General features: G+C 36.2%; 2 protein-coding genes across 2 annotated transcripts; both read left to right on the top strand.

The window, feature by feature from the left end:
• The first annotated feature begins 1258 nt into the window (after positions 1-1258).
• Positions 1259-3183, top strand: LOC109150839 (sorbitol dehydrogenase-like). The gene is made up of 4 exons (XM_019298815.1): positions 1259-1491; positions 1604-1671; positions 1756-2471; positions 2821-3183. The coding sequence occupies exons 1-4, from the start codon at positions 1383-1385 to the stop codon at positions 3011-3013; spliced, it is 1086 nt and encodes a 361-aa protein (XP_019154360.1). The 5' UTR covers positions 1259-1382; the 3' UTR covers positions 3014-3183.
• Positions 3184-15881: 12698 nt separating this feature from the next.
• On the top strand, positions 15882-16748 carry LOC109150785. Its single transcript, XM_019298763.1, has one exon. The coding sequence runs from the start codon at positions 15882-15884 to the stop codon at positions 16746-16748; it is 867 nt and encodes a 288-aa protein (XP_019154308.1).
• The last annotated feature ends 1161 nt before the right edge of the window (positions 16749-17909 follow it).

The following is a 17909-nucleotide window of genomic DNA, read 5'->3' as shown; positions in this document are numbered from 1 at the left end:
AGTGCGGGAATTATGTTCAAAGTGGGCAGATTCCTTGTTCGCACCGGCATTTGGTCCTGTCTGCTGAACCATTGAGTCACCGTGATTTACAACTTCCCACAATGCTCTGTCGGGTCGGAGTGTGGGAGGCCCTTGGGGTTGGGGACTCAACCTTTGGGAGAAGAATTACCTATTTAAATATGCAAATTCAACCTTCAATTATCTATGCATGAACAATTTCAATATAATATTGCCTTAATATACTTTAAAGTACTTATTTAAAAAAAAAACATTGGGCATTATCCCAATCGTGCAATGCGCGTAAAAAACTAGTATATATATATATATATATATATATATATATATATATATATATATTATAAATAGTCAGTGAAAATTATTATCATTATTATTATTGCAATTATTACTATTATTATTATTGTTATTATAATTAACAATATTATTATGGTCTTGTGAAAATTAAATGTTGATTATCGCCATTTAATTTCCACAAGACCATATGGCTTTATTATATATAGGATTATTACTCTGGTAAAGTTAAACTAAAAAATAGCGGGAAAAAAAATCTAAAACCCCCTTTGCAAATCAACTTATAATTTTCTGAATTAAATACGCATGGATTATTTTTTATTATTGTTATTGATGATTGACACTACCGGAAACTCCGTCTTGTGATCTTAAATGATAAAAGATCACAATAAAATTGATCGGATCCAATCAAAAAGACTAATAAATCACTAGTTAATTTAGTAATTACCCATCTAGCCAACAATTGGATAAGATTTCCCCATTTTTTGGGTATATTATCTTACTTAGATTGCATAGTTAGTTCCTTGACTTAATTCTAACACCAAATCGTTTATCCTGACAAATTAGCAACAAAAGGATAATTTTGAAAGGACTCAAATACATTTAATAAGATTTTTTTTGGATATATTATCTTACTTAGATTGCATAGTTAGTTCCCTGACTTAATTCTAACAAGAAATCGTTTATCCCGACAAATTATCAACCGAATGATAATTTTGAAAGGACTCAAAATACATTTAATAAGATTTTCCTTTTTTTTTTTTTGGTATATTATTTTACTTAGATCACATAATTAGTTTCTTGACTTAATTCTAACAAGAAATCCCTTTATCCTGGCAAATTATCAATAGAAGGATAATTTTAAAAGGACTCAAATACAGTCGTTTATCTCGGTAAATTATCAATAGAAAGATAATTTTGAAAGGACACAAATACATTTATCCACATAAAATCGATATATCACCCTATAAATACCCCTCCGATCTCTACATCGCTCTTCACACCATCACTCCAATCTTCTTCTCCATTATTATCAAATCTCTGTGAGAAATTAAGCAATCAATTTGTTGAGAATGGGAAAGGGCGCTAATGCAGTCAGCTATGAACCCACAGAAAACATGGCTGCTTGGCTTCTCGGCGTTGGCAACCTCAAGATTCAGCCCTTCAAGCTCCCTCCTCTTGGTATATATATTATCACCTTCGATTTTCGATTTTCAATTTTGAATATATAATATTAATCGTATGGTATGATTATTACTGTATTTTACTGTATTTGCGTGTTGTTGTGTAATAGGTTCTCATGATGTTAGAGTGAGTATGAAAGCAATTGGTATCTGCGGGAGTGATGTTCACTACCTCAAGGTGATCATTGATTTGTTTATGGTTTTTAGGGTTTTTTTGGTATATTTTTCAGTTAATTGATATGGAATTTAATTATATATTCAGCATGGGAGGTGTGGAGATTACATTGTGAAAGAGCCAATGGTGATCGGCCATGAATGCGCCGGAATCATTGAAGAAGTCGGGAGCGAGGTGAAGACTCTGGTCGCCGGCGACCGCGTGGCGTTGGAGCCCGGTGTTAGCTGTTGGCGGTGCAGCCATTGCAAAGAAGGCAGTTACAATCTCTGCGACGAGATGAAGTTCTTCGCCACTCCGCCGATCCACGGCTCTCTCGCTAACCAGATCGTGCATCCAGCGAATCTGTGCTTCAAGCTCCCGGAGAACGTGAGCTTGGAGGAAGGCGCGATGTGCGAGCCGTTGAGCGTCGGCGTCTACGCTTGTCGCCGGGCGAACATCAGTCCGGAGACCAATGTGCTGGTGCTCGGAGCCGGCCCTATCGGCCTCGTCTCCATGCTCTCCGCTCGCGCCTTCGGCGCTCCGAGAGTTGTTGTTGTGGACGTCGACGATCAGCGTTTGGCGTTTGCTAAGAAATTGGGAGCGGATGCGATTGTCAAGGTTTCACTCAAGATGGAAGATGTGGAATCTGAGGTGGAAAACATCAAGGCTGCGCTGGGAGTTGGAATCGACGTCAGCTTGGACTGTGCCGGTTTTAATAAAACAATGACCACCGCCCTTCGCGCAACCCGCTCCGGCGGCAAGGTTTGCCTCGTCGGCATGGGCCATTGTGAAATGACCGTCCCCCTCACTCCTGCTGCAGCAAGGTAATTTTTAAATCTTTTTTTTTATTACTGTAACCCGTCTTGTTACTCTAGCATACTCTCGGACTTTCTCTTAAAAGAAAGTAAGAATGTATTTAATCAATTTGGTCCTGACTTATTCATTCCCACGGGAAGTGATACTTGGTTACCAAGTAATCTGTTTTCTCACTTGTTGGGTTGATAATCTTTTGAATCTAATCCTTTGTTAAGATCATTTATCTGACCTTTATAATTGTATTAGTAATTTAGTACAATCTCGAGATATCTTTATAATTGTATTAGTAATTTAGTACAATCTCGAGATATATTTGTATTGTGTGTTGTTAATGGTGATTGTTGTGTTGTTGTGTAGGGAGGTGGATATAGTGGGGATATTCAGGTACAAGAACACATGGCCACAGTGCATAGAGTTTTTGAGGAGTGGGAAGATTGATGTGAAGCCACTGATCACACATAGGTTTGGATTCACACAGAAGGAGGTTGAAGACGCATTTGAAACCAGTGCTCGTGGTGGGAATGCTATCAAAGTCATGTTCAATCTTTAGAGTTTAGATTTGATTATTGCATTCATTCATGAATAACTTAGCTAGGAATTGATGCCTAGTACAAATAGGCTTGATGAATAAGCTAATGTAGTAGTTAGCAGCGTTTCCTTAGATTTGACTAGTCTCCTTAGCTTTTTCCCTTCTCTTACTTAAGGTATGTATATATCTACTACAGTTAATTCCGAAAATGATTAAATTTTAATTGCACAGGGATCAAGTTGCTACCTCGTTGTTGCATCGAATACGTACCAACTGATATAAAACAACAAACGTAAAGGTAATTAGAAAGGAAATAGAACACATATAACTCAAACTAAAAAGATTCAAAATACTATTCGATCGGCCTTTCCATCCGTCAAATGCATGCTTAAATAGGATACAAATTAAAAGAAAAAAGAGACAAAATATTAAAGCAAAATACATAAACCAAGAGTAATTAAAGATAGCTCAGGTTCCAACTATGATTATTTGAATTCCTTATCCATGTTCTCAATCAATAAAAGTCTTGATTGAATACACAATACTAAAAACACATGTTTAAAAGATCAATTTGGCTACAAATAATACTAAATTTGAAAGAAAATCAAAATTGATTAATTTGGCATTTGATCCATTGTCGATGCAACCAAATTGCATAATGCATTATTAATTTGCACAATTGAAACTTTAGAGCATCCTGCATCCATAATAGTGAAGATATTTTGTGACTTAGGAATTTTTGTAAATGCCATTAGGAAAGAGAATATGGGAGGAGAGACAAAAAAGAAAAAAATAAAGCAAAACTGATTTAAAAAAATATATTTATAAAATAAAAATAATTGTCAGGTGCGCCCAGCAGGCGCGTGCGTGACACAATGGTGACAACCACACGTGGCTGTCATAATAGACACAATGGTGACAACCACACGTGGCTGTCATAATTGGAATAATTTTGTTGTGGGTCCTATATATCTAAAATAACTCCACACCTTGCATATGAACTCCAACCTTCTCTCTCTTGCACTTCTCTCCTCCATGTTGTCATTCACTTTCTTAAAAACCATGTATATACTTGGAATTAATAAACTTGGATGCTATTAATAATTTTATCTCATATTTTTTTTATCCTTAGTTAAACGAATATATATAATATAATATGACAATATGTTAACAAATACTAATTGAATTACATCGTTCTAATTTCTAAATAACGTATGTGGACTACAAAAATAGAATATTTATTTAAAATTCTATTCAAACCCTAATAATAATAAAAAATAAAATAAAAAGAACAGAAGTGACAATTATTAATTACTCTTGTAAAGTTGAACTAAAAAATGAGAGGGGAAAAAAAATAAAACCCCTTTTGCAATTCAACTTGTAATTTTCTGAATTTGGAGCATATTCAATCATGACTTTCACAGTTTTAAAAACTTTTATAAACTTTAAAAGTTTGGAGGTATTCAATTCAAACTTTTAGAGGGTCTTTAAAAGCTAGGCGATGTTCAATCAATTAAGATTTTTAATGAGTCTTTAAAAGTCACACTATATTCAAAAAGTTATGGATTTTGGTAGACTTTTCAATTTTAGGACTTTTATAACTCTTCCTTCTCAAATATAAATAGTTGAAATTCCAATCATCAACCTCTGGATTTCAAAATTTTCTTTCTACCAACTCTTAATGTTTTCTCTCTCTATTTAAACTCTATTTTTTCTCCATATTTAAACTTTATAAACCTATTTAAATTTAATAAAATTATTTTTTCTTCATTATCCTATATTTTCTTCATACCTAAACTCTACCATTTTTCTCTCTCTTAAACTTTACAATCTTCCTCTAAAAATTCAAAACAATATTATTTTTACTTCATTATTGCTTGTTTATTTTTTATTTTTATTCTTTTTATTTTATATTCATAATATATTGTTTTAACAACAGATTACTACGAATAGCGAACTACTATTCGCAACAACAATTTGAGACTGCAAACAGTATGTTGGATCCGTTGGTAGAAAAAAACAAATAATAATCAAAGAAAATAAGATTATTATTTTTCTGGAAATATAAGGGAAGGAAAGATGGAGAAATTTGACTAGTGTTTGGTGTTGGGTTTTTGCAAGAGTCAAGCAATCACTCTTTCCTTAAAACCTTATTTGCCACCTCCCAAAGATGCTAGGAGCGTTGTGTCCTAGGCTTCCCAGGATAAAACTTGCTATGATTCAATGTTTGAGCATTCAAACAAAGAATCCGGCGAGCAAGACAAGGTGATGAACACAGTATGGCTAAGAAAAGGAGTGGAAGCAGAATTTTGACGCTGGAAAAACAAAGTTTCGTGTAGTGTTGTTGTTGTTCTCTCTGTGTGTAAAAATCTGCTTCTCACTGCCTCTTTTATATAGAGGTGGAGGAGTCAATAGCTTTTAATATGACACAAGATTCTTCCTCAGCTCCGGACATACAGCACGTTGTTCAACGTCAGTTCCTTCCCGGAAGTCATCTTCAGAACCACCTTGCCCATGCCTTCCACAGCAGACTGAGTAGAGTTTCCCATCCACACCTTTTCACCCTCAATGGTCTCAAAGGTGTTGAACATCTCTCGGTTGCAACACAGGTGCCTGGTTACACCGATATCAATGAACCACTCACGAGGGTTTGAGCCCACGAGGTTCACCTTGGTCACCATAGCCGAAAGGCTAATCTCTACCTCCTTCTAACTACTATCCCCAACAACATTGGCTTCAGAACTCTTGTTCTTCTTCCTTGGAGCTTTGCATTCAGATGCTCTGTGGCCATGCTTGCCACAATTGTAGCATTCACCAGGAAACTTGTTCTTGGTAAAGCCACCTTTCGGACCTAACTTTCGCTTGTCCTTCTTGTTCCTTTTGGAGCTCTTACCGTGCTCCACAACGTTGGCCTTAGCGCCAACAACGATAGGAACTTTCCTATCATTCGTCCTGTTCCCTTCCTCAATCCTGAGTCGCTGGATCAGGTCTTCCAGGTCCATCTCCTTTCGCTTATGCTTAAGGTAGTTCTTGAAGTCCTTCCAACCTGGAGGCAACAAGTGGATCACAGATCCCACTTGGAAGGCTTCACTTAGCACCATGCCCTCGTCACGGATCTCATCGAAGATTAATTGCAAATCTTCTACCTGACTTAGCACAGTTTTTGAATCAACCATTTTGAAGTCGAGGAATCGGCCAACCACAAATTTCTTTGAGCCGGCATCCTCACTTTGGTATTTATGATCCAAAGCTTCCCACAATGCTTTTGATGTGCTTATCTTTCGATATACATCGTATAGCGTGTCACAATTTGCCAGTATTTCCTCTAGAGCATACTATTGATAGTTTGTGGATAGTCTATCTTGTTAGCCCCACTCTAAGCCTGATTCAAGAGCTTGTTGCTCATTTCCCACTACAAATTCCACTCATAATAGCATGTGTTATTGGTTTTCCACTCTGAAAACACAATACACTTGAGCTGTAGATGTCTTTTTGAACCCATGCATACTAATCCTATTTACCTAGAAGAGGGCTACCCAGTACTTACTAAGGCTCCACAAGGACCTGAGAATAGTCCGGTGTGAAAGCTGTCCAGTGTTGATATACCTCTCCTATACTCCCATTATGAACCTCTCCACTGATTACCTGGAAGAGGGCTACCCGGTACTTACTATAGATTCACAAGGACCTGAGAAGATTCCGGTGTGAAAGCTTTCCAGTGTTGATACACCTCTCATATACTCCCACTGTGAGCATCTCCTATTTCAGATTCTATCTACATCATATCAATTGCTTGCTCTTAGTTGAAGTTTCTTGCATTGTTCAATACATGCTGTTATGGTTATGTTACCTTTGGCTAATGTTTATCAAAAGGGGGAGAAATATGATATGAATTAAGGGGATATGATATGAATTTAGGGGGAGAATGTGTACGAATTGAGGGGGAGACAGATGATATTAAGGGGGAGAGTGTATAAATTGAAGGGGAGAACTTATTGTACATCTTTGCATGAATTGAGGGGGATAGAAAGTAAAAGTTGAGGGGGAGAACTTTGTGTATGAGTGTTTGATTAACATATGCCAAAGGGGGAGATTGTTAGTACTGTACTATGTATATATATTTATATATTATATACTTAATATATACATTACGTACTTAATATATATATTAGCTACTTAATATATATATTACGCATGTTATATATATATATATACATACATTAATTAGTACTTAGTTGTTGGCATAAAATCAAACAAAGGTGTGGTCATGAATGAAAGTAGGAAATGGATGTATACAAGTGTACGTGTGCTGTGCTTTATGGAAAAATGAGATTGCAAAAATGTGGTTGTGCAAACATTGTGGACATTTGGAGTGGTGAACGTGTGTGTGAGTAATGTGCATGGAGTTAGGAAAGTGGTGGATTAGTTTATTACATGCAGCATGAATCAAGGAAAGACATTACTATAAATTGGGAACATTGTAATGAAGAAGAGCGAAGTTTCCAAAACGGGAAAAATAGCAATACTAATTTGGAAGGTGCTACAAGGAATCATTTGGAAGGCGCTGCCAGGAAACTTCAAAACAGGGAAAGATTGGTGTACTATCTGGAGAAGTCAGCTCCACTTTATATTAGTACAAGCTGTGTTAAAATCCAGGTTGGTTACAGTTTGTTTAATTGGTAGAATTAGTTCAAACTGTATTGTATACTTTTTCATAGAGTTGTTTTACGAGGTTAATGTTTAAATAGGTGGTAGGCCTAGTTTTGTAATTCATTGAACCTGTAATTGTAAAAACCGCGGGTTGATCTTGAGTGAAAAAGTTTTGGGCGTGGCCCCGCAGATTAGGAGGTGTTCTCTAACTGCGTTAAAAAATTCAATTGTGTACTTATTTTGGCGCTTTATTTATTTTACATATTGTGATACATATCTGCATTACATATTTTCAAAGATGAATGAAATTCTTAAGTTGCTTTGTTTAAGAATTTCCTGTAGAATTGTAGAACTGTGAAATATCAAGATTAATGCAAGTTTATTGTATGGTTATCTTCAGATGTTTCTCCAAAATATTTATAAATGAAAATATGACTGTTGGAGAAGTTACATGGAAGTTTTCTGCAATTTTAAAAACTTATCTTCCATAAAATATATCTTAAATGATATATTTATCATAAGAGAATATTAATTACATAAATCATGTTCAACATGAATATATATGTAATTATGAACCTTTGTAAGGTTGTGAACCGCATGCAAATAACTGTGCAAGTTAATATATATATATATATATATATATATATATATATATATATATATATATATATATATATATATATATATATATATATATATATTATAATTTTCTAGCATACTTTTGCATATAAGTTTGGGAAAATTGGAAGCTCATGTGCTGTGCATTCATTTTTCAAATGAAATAAACAATTCCCCTATATTGGGAATAATCCCCCAATGTTGGGAATAGCCCCCCAATGTTGGGGAATAATCCTTCAATGTTGGGATTAGACAAAGCCTTCCAACAAACTCATTCTCCAATTAACTTTCTACCAAACCAAAATAATATTTTAACTCCACAACTCCAAATATTATTTAAGCTTTCATGGTAGTCCATCTGAACCATTAATCTCCATTACTATATAAATTTCCAACATTCCTGATGCGTAGTATATTTGCAAACAAATAATTCTCGGAGTACGAGTTATCGATCCACAGGGAAGTGGTTGTATCAAGCACTAGTTACTAACTTATTCATTAGAGCTAATCCTAACAATTATTTAGATGATTGATTGGCATAAAATAAATAAAATAAAACAGAGGTTCAGGATTTTGAAAACAATTAGAGAGAAGTTGAGATTCATGGGATTCAAGTATTTAATCACCTAGTGCCAATTATCGTTTGCAATATTTAGTTTGGAATTAAGATTTGTGTGGGAATGCAAAGTGGAATTGAATTACTCCCGTAATCTCTATTCCTAGTGAATTTCCACTCCCATGGCTTAAACACCCAATAAGATCAAAGATCAGCATTCAATTATTCCTAATTACTACCATCTCCCGATTGGCAACAATCTAGAATAAACTTCCCCTAATAAGTTCCCCTTTCCCAAGGACCAACCATTATGTGCAATCGTGTGTGCCTAATTTATGCCCCAACTCCCATTGGTGACACAAACATGGCTATGAAGCTAGTAACTATGGCCATTAATTACAAGCATCAAACAATATTATCACGATTGCAACACAAGTATTAAACCCAAATAATAATATATTAAAGAAACTGAGAGCTCAGGCACATAGGTTCATAAACACTTTTACCCAAGAATCTCTAAAGACTTTAGCCAAGCATGACTAAATTATACATAGCAAATATAAATAAAGAATTACAAATCATCAAAAGAGTACAAGAATTAACCAGACGATTTTCCCAAATCTCCCTAGTCTTCTTCTTGCTTTCCAAGACAACTTGTGGCTCTTGATTTATCTCATTCTTGTCTCCAAGAATCTCTGAATTCTCTCTGTCTCCATCTCCGTCATTAGAGTTGAGGAAGGAGGGATTTTATAGTGGGTACAAAGTTGAGATGAAATAGGAATCTTGTACCAAATTGGACTCAAATTCTAATTCCTATATTTAAATAAAGAAATTGTCGTCTTTAATGATATTTAGAATTTGGAAGATTCCTTGAATTGCTAACTTTTAATATGGAGATATGAGCCTTGAAATCCGCGCAATTGATATTAGGAAAAGAGATCTCGCGCTTGTATTGAATTTTGCCCAGCTGCGCCACTTTAAGCGTCTGTTTTTTTTTATCCGCGCCACTTTAGGCGTCTGTTTTTATCCCAGAAACAGACGCATATTCGACGCGTCGAGACTTCCTGTGCGCGAATTAATTAGCTACTGGAAAATTTCGACGTGTCGAGCCCTTGGCTTGACGCGTCGAGTCCACTGGGCCCCGAACTCATCCAAAATTGCTCCAAACTCATCCTTGAACTCCCCTTGGTCATATCTTTGACCTAAAATGGTTCAAAAACACTAACAAACACCGTAAAATATTCAAAACAAGTGCGAACCATAATTAAATGATAATAGCAAGGAAAACATGTATTAAATAAGCAAAATTAAAGAGCTTAATTATTGTGATGATTCAAAATAACCATAAAAACAAACACAGATGTGATAACATCACCCCCTCACACTTAAGCTTTTGCTTGTCCTCAAGCAAAACTAAGGAATAAAATCACAAGTCAAAACGTACAAATTACTCATTCTCTCTCTTGCAAAACCTTTCAAACCACCAACCAACTTGCTACAAAACAACAAGCTTCAAGAATCAAATTAGTTTGGCACATAAGAGACCCATTTCCAAGGCAATAACCAAGCACCAAGAATTTAAAGCATGTGAGGATCAAATGTGCACAAATACTCAGTTGAGATTATGCAAGACACGGCTCATGAATGAGATCCCATAGGCTTGCCCTTCATACTCCCCTAGATCAAATCTAAGAATTCATGCTAAGATCAAATAGGACTTTATTTAGCTTGTAATGGGGCTACGGGTGATAGCTAACAAAGAAGTGGTATGGAAAAATTAATAAAAAAGAGAGAATGTCACAATTTATCTAAACTTTTCAAAATTTTGAAGAGATGAGATAATCATAATTCCAAGGAGCAAATTTCTTTTAAGAACTTAGCAACTCTTTGGTAAAGTGGGGATCCAAACTCAAAAAACTTTCAATCTCTTTTTTTTTTCTCATTCTTTTCTTTGTCTTTGGACTTCTTTTGGATATAGCAAGATAATTTTAATCCAAACTTTCATGACCTCCACACTTGAGCATTTGTAACACTGGCTGCTTTTTTTTTCGTAGCACAACTCCATAAAACTCTTCATACGGAAAAGATAAAGATAAAAGTTTCATTCTCTCAAGGGTGGAAGGGAAATATTTGGCCAAGGGCTAAGGGTTATAATAATGGGGTAAATCAAAGAAAAACAATCACAAAGAGGGGATAAGTGCTTAGCACTTATTTAAACAAACAAAAGGCACAATGGGGATACGAAGGATAAAAATATATATAGGGACAGGTTTAAAGGCTATGGCTAAACAAAAATGGCCTAAATCACTTCAAAACATGCAAAACTTAGACATCACTTAGGGAGTAATGAGGCAAGTTCTAGCAAAACACCCATGACCGGAATCTCACATAAGCCTTCACTAGCAATGCAAAACACAAGATCAAGAACTAATCCAATTATTAAGTGGTTAACAAAGCTATTGGCAAGAGAATAGATCAAATATGTGCTACACCTCAAATCATCCATCACAAATTGAGATGCAGCAAGCACCACTAAAACAAACCACAAACCAACAAGAGAGAATAATTGTAACTGCATGCTAAGACAAGTAGCTTATTCACCAAAAATAGCATATGAGTCATCCAAGCAAAAGCAAAAATTTTAAAAATTTAGAAATATCCCCAAATTAATGATTCCTCCCACTCACACTTAAAACTTTGCATCACCCCTGATGCAAAATAAAAGAAAAGGAGAACAAGAGAAAAGAGAAAACTAAGAAGCAATAAAATAATCACGAACTAGAAAATAATAAAACTAAATAAGTCGAAACTAGAAAGCAATAAATAAATAGGGAAAGTAATAAAAGATAACATGGGGTGCCTCCCATGAAGCGCTAAATTTAACGTCGTTAGCTCGACGTTACCTCTCTAGCCATCAAGTGATTGGAGAAGAAAAATCCCCTTCTTTCCATCAACTTTCTCTTCCAAGTATTTCTTCAAGTGGTGTCCATTTATAAACTCTCTTAAGCTCGAACCCTTCACGTCATCATGTAAGGAACCACATTTGCCCGAATCAAGAATTATGCCCCCATTCTCTTTTCCTTCTTTTTCAACACTCTTTTGTTCAACAAGTAATGAGAGTCTCGGATCATTCACATGAACCAGCAAGTATTGGGATTCATTGGATATATAGATAGGCAAATGTGTGCCATTATCCTTAAGAACTCCAATGCCTCCCAAATTCAAAATTTCTCTGAAGTTCTCTCCAAGGGAAGTGTTCTCCATTGGTGAGACATCCTCATTCAAATCATGTGCTCTATTGAGAACTTCCTCATCTAATGGGCAACTCTCTATATGTTCCTTGCCATCATTACCTTGCAACTCTACATTTTCCTCCCAGCTTGGTGTCTCCATCTCAATGCATTTATCAAATAATTCTTCATCTTCCTCTCTAAGATCCTCATCATCCTTTTTATTCCTCTCAACTTCATGACCTTCATTTGGCAAGAGCAACTCTTCTAGAACCTCTCCATTAAATGAATCTTGAAGTGGCTCTTGAATTGTCAAATCTTGCTGTCGAGCTATCATGTGATCGAGTCGAGCATTCATGCGATCAAGTTGAGCCTTCATGTGGTGATCTTGTAACTCCAGATATTTCGAGCACAATTGCATTACCTTGGTCTCTTTGGACTTCATCTCAATTATTTGGTCAAGTGATTGACAATCTTGTTGAAACTCTTGGTACGACAACTCTTGAGCTCGCCCTTGATACTTGTAATTGGGATCCATGATAAAGCAATTTTCCGCCTCATGAGATCCACCACATATCATGCACCGTGAGGGTTGTGGAGTAGGTGGTGTGTATCTTTGATAAGTAGCTTGACTCATGTTGGCACAAAATCCTTGAGTAGATTGTTGATGGATATGGTTGGTGGGGTTGAGCAGGTAACAATTTTCCACAAAGTGATTCCCACCACAAAATGAGCACCATTGGGGTTGTGATGTTTGATATGAACTTTCTTGATAATATCCTTGACTAGAGTTGGCAAAATTTGAGAAAGGGAATTGTTGTTCCATTCCTCCATATTCTCGATTCATATTCCAACTCATCTCATAACCTTGAGAAGGAGGGTAAAACGGTGGCATGGTTCCTTGGAATGCATATCTATCCATAAACTAAATCACACTCAAAACAATGAACTTGTTATGGGTTAGCAAAATAGAATAAAATAAAAAAAAAATAAAAATGGACTAGTCTCCTGGAATTAAGATTTCACTAATGTTAATACTAGAGGTACCACCTCCCCGACAACGGCGCCAATTTGATGCGTAGTATATTTGCAAACAAATAATTCTCGCAGTACGAGTTATCGATCCACAGGGAAGTGGTTGTATCAAGCACTAGTTACTAACTTATTCATTAGAGCTAATCCTAACAATTATTTAGATGATTGATTGGCATAAAATAAATAAAATAAAACAGAGGTTCAGGATTTTGAAAACAATTAGAGAGAAGTTGAGATTCATGGGATTCAAGTATTTAATCACCTAGTGCCAATTATCGTTTGCAATATTTAGTTTGGAATTAAGATTTGTGTGGGAATGCAAAGTGGAATCGAATTACTTCCGTAATCTCTATTCCTAGTGAATTTCCACTCCCATGGCTTAAACACCCAATAAGATCAAAGATCAGCATTCAATTATTCCTAATTACTACCATCTCCCGATTGGCAACAATCTAGAATAAACTTCCCCTAATAAGTTCCCCTTTCCCAAGGACCAACCATTAGGTGCAATCGTGTGTGACCTAATTTATGCCCCAACTCCCATTGGTGACACAAACATGGCTATGAAGCTAGTAACTATGGCCATTAATTACAAACATCAAACAATATTATCACGATTGCAACACAAGTATTAAACCCAAATAATAATTTATTAAAGAAACTGAGAGCTCAGGCACATAGGTTCATAAACACTTTTACCCAAGAATCTGTAAAGAATTTAGCCAAGCATGACTAAATTATACATAGCAAATATAAATAAAGAATTACAAATCATCAAAAGAGTACAAGAATTAACCAGACGATTTTCCCAAATCTCCCTAGTCTTCTTCTTGCTTTCCAAGACAACTTGTGGCTCTTGATTTATCTCATTCTTGTCTCCAAGAATCTCTGAATTCTCTCTGTCTCCGTCTCCGTCATTAGGGTTAAGGAATGAGGGATTTTATAGTGGGTACAAAGTTGAGATGAAATAGGAATCTTGTACCAAATTGGACTCAAATTCTAATTCCTATATTTAAATAAAGAAATTGTCGTCTTTAATGATATTTAGAATTTGGAAGATTCCTTGAATTGCTAACTTTTAATATGGAGATATGAGCCTTGAAATCCGCGCAATTGATATTAGGAAAAGAGATCTCGCGCTTGTATTGAATTTTGCCCAGCTGCGCCACTTTAAGCGTCTGTTTTTTTTTTATCCGCGCCACTTTAGGCGTCTATTTTTATCCCAGAAACAGACGCATATTCGACGCGTCGAGAATTTTCTCGACGCGTCGAGACTTCCTGTGCGCGAATTAATTAGCTACTGGAAAATTTCGACGTGTCGAGCCCTTGGCTCGACGCGTCGAGTCCACTGGGCCCCGAACTCATCCAAAATTGCTCCAAACTCATCCTTGAACTCCCCTTGGTCATATCTTTGACCTAAAATGGTTCAAAAACACTAACAAACACCGTAAAATATTCAAAACAAGTGTGAACCATAAGTAAATGATAATAGCAAGGAAAACATGTATTAAATAAGGAAAATTAAAGAGCTTAATTACTGTGATGATTCAAAATAACCATAAAAACAAGCACAGATGTGATAACATCAATTCCTCCTCCATTTATATAGTACAAATTAATACTGCACCGAGATAGATCCAAAACTTATGCATAAATGAAAGTGTCTTAGAGATTGAACTTTCACATAGTATTATATGCGTTACATAAATTTGGATTGCATTAATGGACGAACCTTGAATCACGCAGTCTCTTTGAATAAACGTAGATATAATACACACAAGTTTTAGAGTAACTACAACTCAAAATAACTTGACACTATTAAAGGGCATGTGTCCGTATCCATTAATGAGCACGTACCAAGTAAAACCAAAACTTGTTTGAAGCGGCCACACTTTATGCTCACAGAGGCTAATCTTTTATATCATGCATTGCACCTTGCATTTTTTTAAAAGATTAGTTAAGAGTAAAATCTCATCTCTACAACAATGCAGAACCAAGCACCACTTTTTCTTGGGATACAATTTTTAATTTAAACTTTTGATGCTTGCAATCACAAAATGAAGTACTCATCTACATTGAACTCAAGGTCTAACGTAATAACTTAGACGTGAGTTGAGCTTTCCTTCACTTGCAATTAAATAATTAGGCTTTCCATATCCCTTCTGATGTCTTTAAAACCATGTCCCTTGTAAAGACTCTTGCAAACGGATCCGTTAAAATAAACCGGGACCGTACAAAGTCCAGTGTTACAACACCATAACTTAGGAGCTCCCGCACATAGCTATATCTCATGCCTATGTGTCTTAACTTGCCATTATAAATTATTGTTATATGTTTTAGCCAGTGTAGTAGTGCTGTCACTGTTGGGTACATTTAATGAGGCACCCCTATTTTTGTGGTACTTTGACCTCATTGTCCGAAATGTAATTTCAGCTACATGGAATGTGTGGACAGCCTTTGTTATCTCCTTCTTTGTCGCGCCTTTTGCATGGACAACAAGGGGTGGACGTGGGAGGCTTTAGCTACATAAAGCCTCGCCACTTCCACTCCAGAAAGACACTTTTTTTTGCCTGAGTTCATATTGAACAAATTTTGTTCTACGAGTCTGTGAGTCTTGTCGAAAACATGCGATACCCTGGTCGCAAATGTTTTTAAGGGAGTGTTTTATAAACACGACACAGATAAAATTCTACTTCTATTATACAGTTTCCCACGCCTAAATTCTCCAGCCATCCGTTCGACATTGCTGATATACGAACCAGAGATTTCCAACGATTAAAAACATTTGCGTTATATCAACATGTCGCAGTCGTTCAATCCTCCCTTTGATATAACTCCTATTGAACCTCTTACGGGTGGTTTGAAATACAAGCGATGGGTTAGCAAAGTCATGATGTTATTAGAATCCAACGATGTGGATTATGTCATATTTGAGGATCCTGAGAAATTTGTTGAGTCTGCTGTGCAGTCACCTGCACAAACTGCTATAAAAGACACACAGGCTACCTCCGATGGTTCAACAGCTTCAAAGTCGACAACTACTCCAACGGCTCCAACGTCGAATTCAACGCAGGCTGCTTTGACTTCCCAGACATCTCGTACCAAGTACGAGAAGGACAACAAGACAGCTCGTGCAAAACTACAACGGGTTAGTAATCCTCTATTCGATATGTTTTCGCCACACAGGTCAGCGAAACTAATTTGGGAATTTATGAAAGAAAAATATGGGGTTGACGACTGTGGAAGGCGAAAATATGCCGTTAATCGCTGGCTACATTTCACGATGACGGAGGCCAAACAGATCACCGAACAAGTACATGATTTTGAAAATCTTGTCGCTGATATGAAAGCTGAAGGGGCTGTGGTCAACGATGCGTTTCTGGGTGACGCATTAGTTGATAAATTACCCGACTCGTGGCTGGACTTCAAGAATAAATCAAAGCATGAGCTAAAGCATTACACCTTGAAGCAGCTTATCAATACCATCAATATTAAAGAAGAAAACCGTATGGTCAACAAGTCTGGTAATTTTCCTGATAGCCTTAAAGCTAATGTAGTTGAAACGACTGTTGGTCTTGATAGGCCAAAGTCTGGTGAATATGCTAAAAACCAAAAGAAGGGTTCAAAATCAAAAAATTCTAACCGGATCAAAACCGGGAAAATCTAGAAAAAGGGGAGAAACAATATTAAATGTTACGTTTGTGGAAAATGAGGCCACAAAGCTGCTCAATGTTACCACAAGAAGGGGTCCACGAGCTAAACCAGTCAGAAATCAAATAACGAGGGGCCAAAGAATCAAGCACACTTGCTGGAAAACACAAAAAACTCGGACATAGTAGCAGCTGTAATAACCAAGGCCAATATGGTAGGAGATTCAGACGAGTGGGTTGTGGACACTGGAGCATCTCGCCACTTTTGCAACAACAAAGAACTGTTCAAAGTGCTTGAAGCCAACACTGGAGACGATCAAGTCTTTATGGGAAACTCCAACATTTCTAAGGTAAGTGGTAGAGGAAAAATAGAATTATTGCTTTATTCTGGGAAGCTTCTTTTATTGCAAAATGTGCTTTATGTCCCTTCCCTCCGTAGAAACCTGATTTCTGGAGGCCTACTTAATAAGGCTGGAATCAAAATGGTTTTTGAGTCTGACCGACTGGTTCTGACTCGCTGTGGGAAATATCTGGGAAAGGGATATTTTCATGGAGGCCTTTTTGTGTTAGATGCTTCTGTAGCTAGAAATAATACTGTTGTAAATGGTACCATTTCAACTGCTTGTGATTTCGCTACAAACAATGTTAATAATAAAGTTTCCTCTTTTGCTTATATGATTGTTTCAATTAATCTTTGGCATGATAGATTAGGACATGTTGGTACTAAGTGCTTAAATAGATTAAAAAGCATGAATATTTTACCAAAGTTATCTAGTGATGCATGCACACAATGTGAAACTTGCGTTGAAGCTAAGTTTGCTAGAAATTCGTTTTCAACAGTGAATAAACGAACATCATCTGTTTTAGAACTAATTCACACGGACTTAGCTGACTTCAAAACAACTGAAAGTAGAGGTGGAAAATGTTACTATATTACATTTATTGATGATTTTTCACGTTTCACAAAACTTTACCTTTTAAGATCAAAAGATGAAGCTGAACAGAAGTTTGTGGTTTTTAAAAATGAAGTAGAAAACCAGTTAGACAAAAAGATTAAAAGGCTTCGATCCGATAGAGGGGGAGAGTATGAATCCAATTCTCTTAAATCTCTGTGTGAAATTTCTGGAATTATTCATGAAGTAACAGCGCCGTATACCCCCCAAAAAAATGGCATTGCT

Source organism: Ipomoea nil, unplaced genomic scaffold (assembly GCF_001879475.1).
Source record: "Ipomoea nil cultivar Tokyo-kokei standard unplaced genomic scaffold, Asagao_1.1 scaffold2280, whole genome shotgun sequence".
NCBI classification, from domain to species: Eukaryota; Viridiplantae; Streptophyta; class Magnoliopsida; order Solanales; family Convolvulaceae; genus Ipomoea; species Ipomoea nil.
This window is presented reverse-complemented; position numbering and strand designations above follow the sequence as displayed.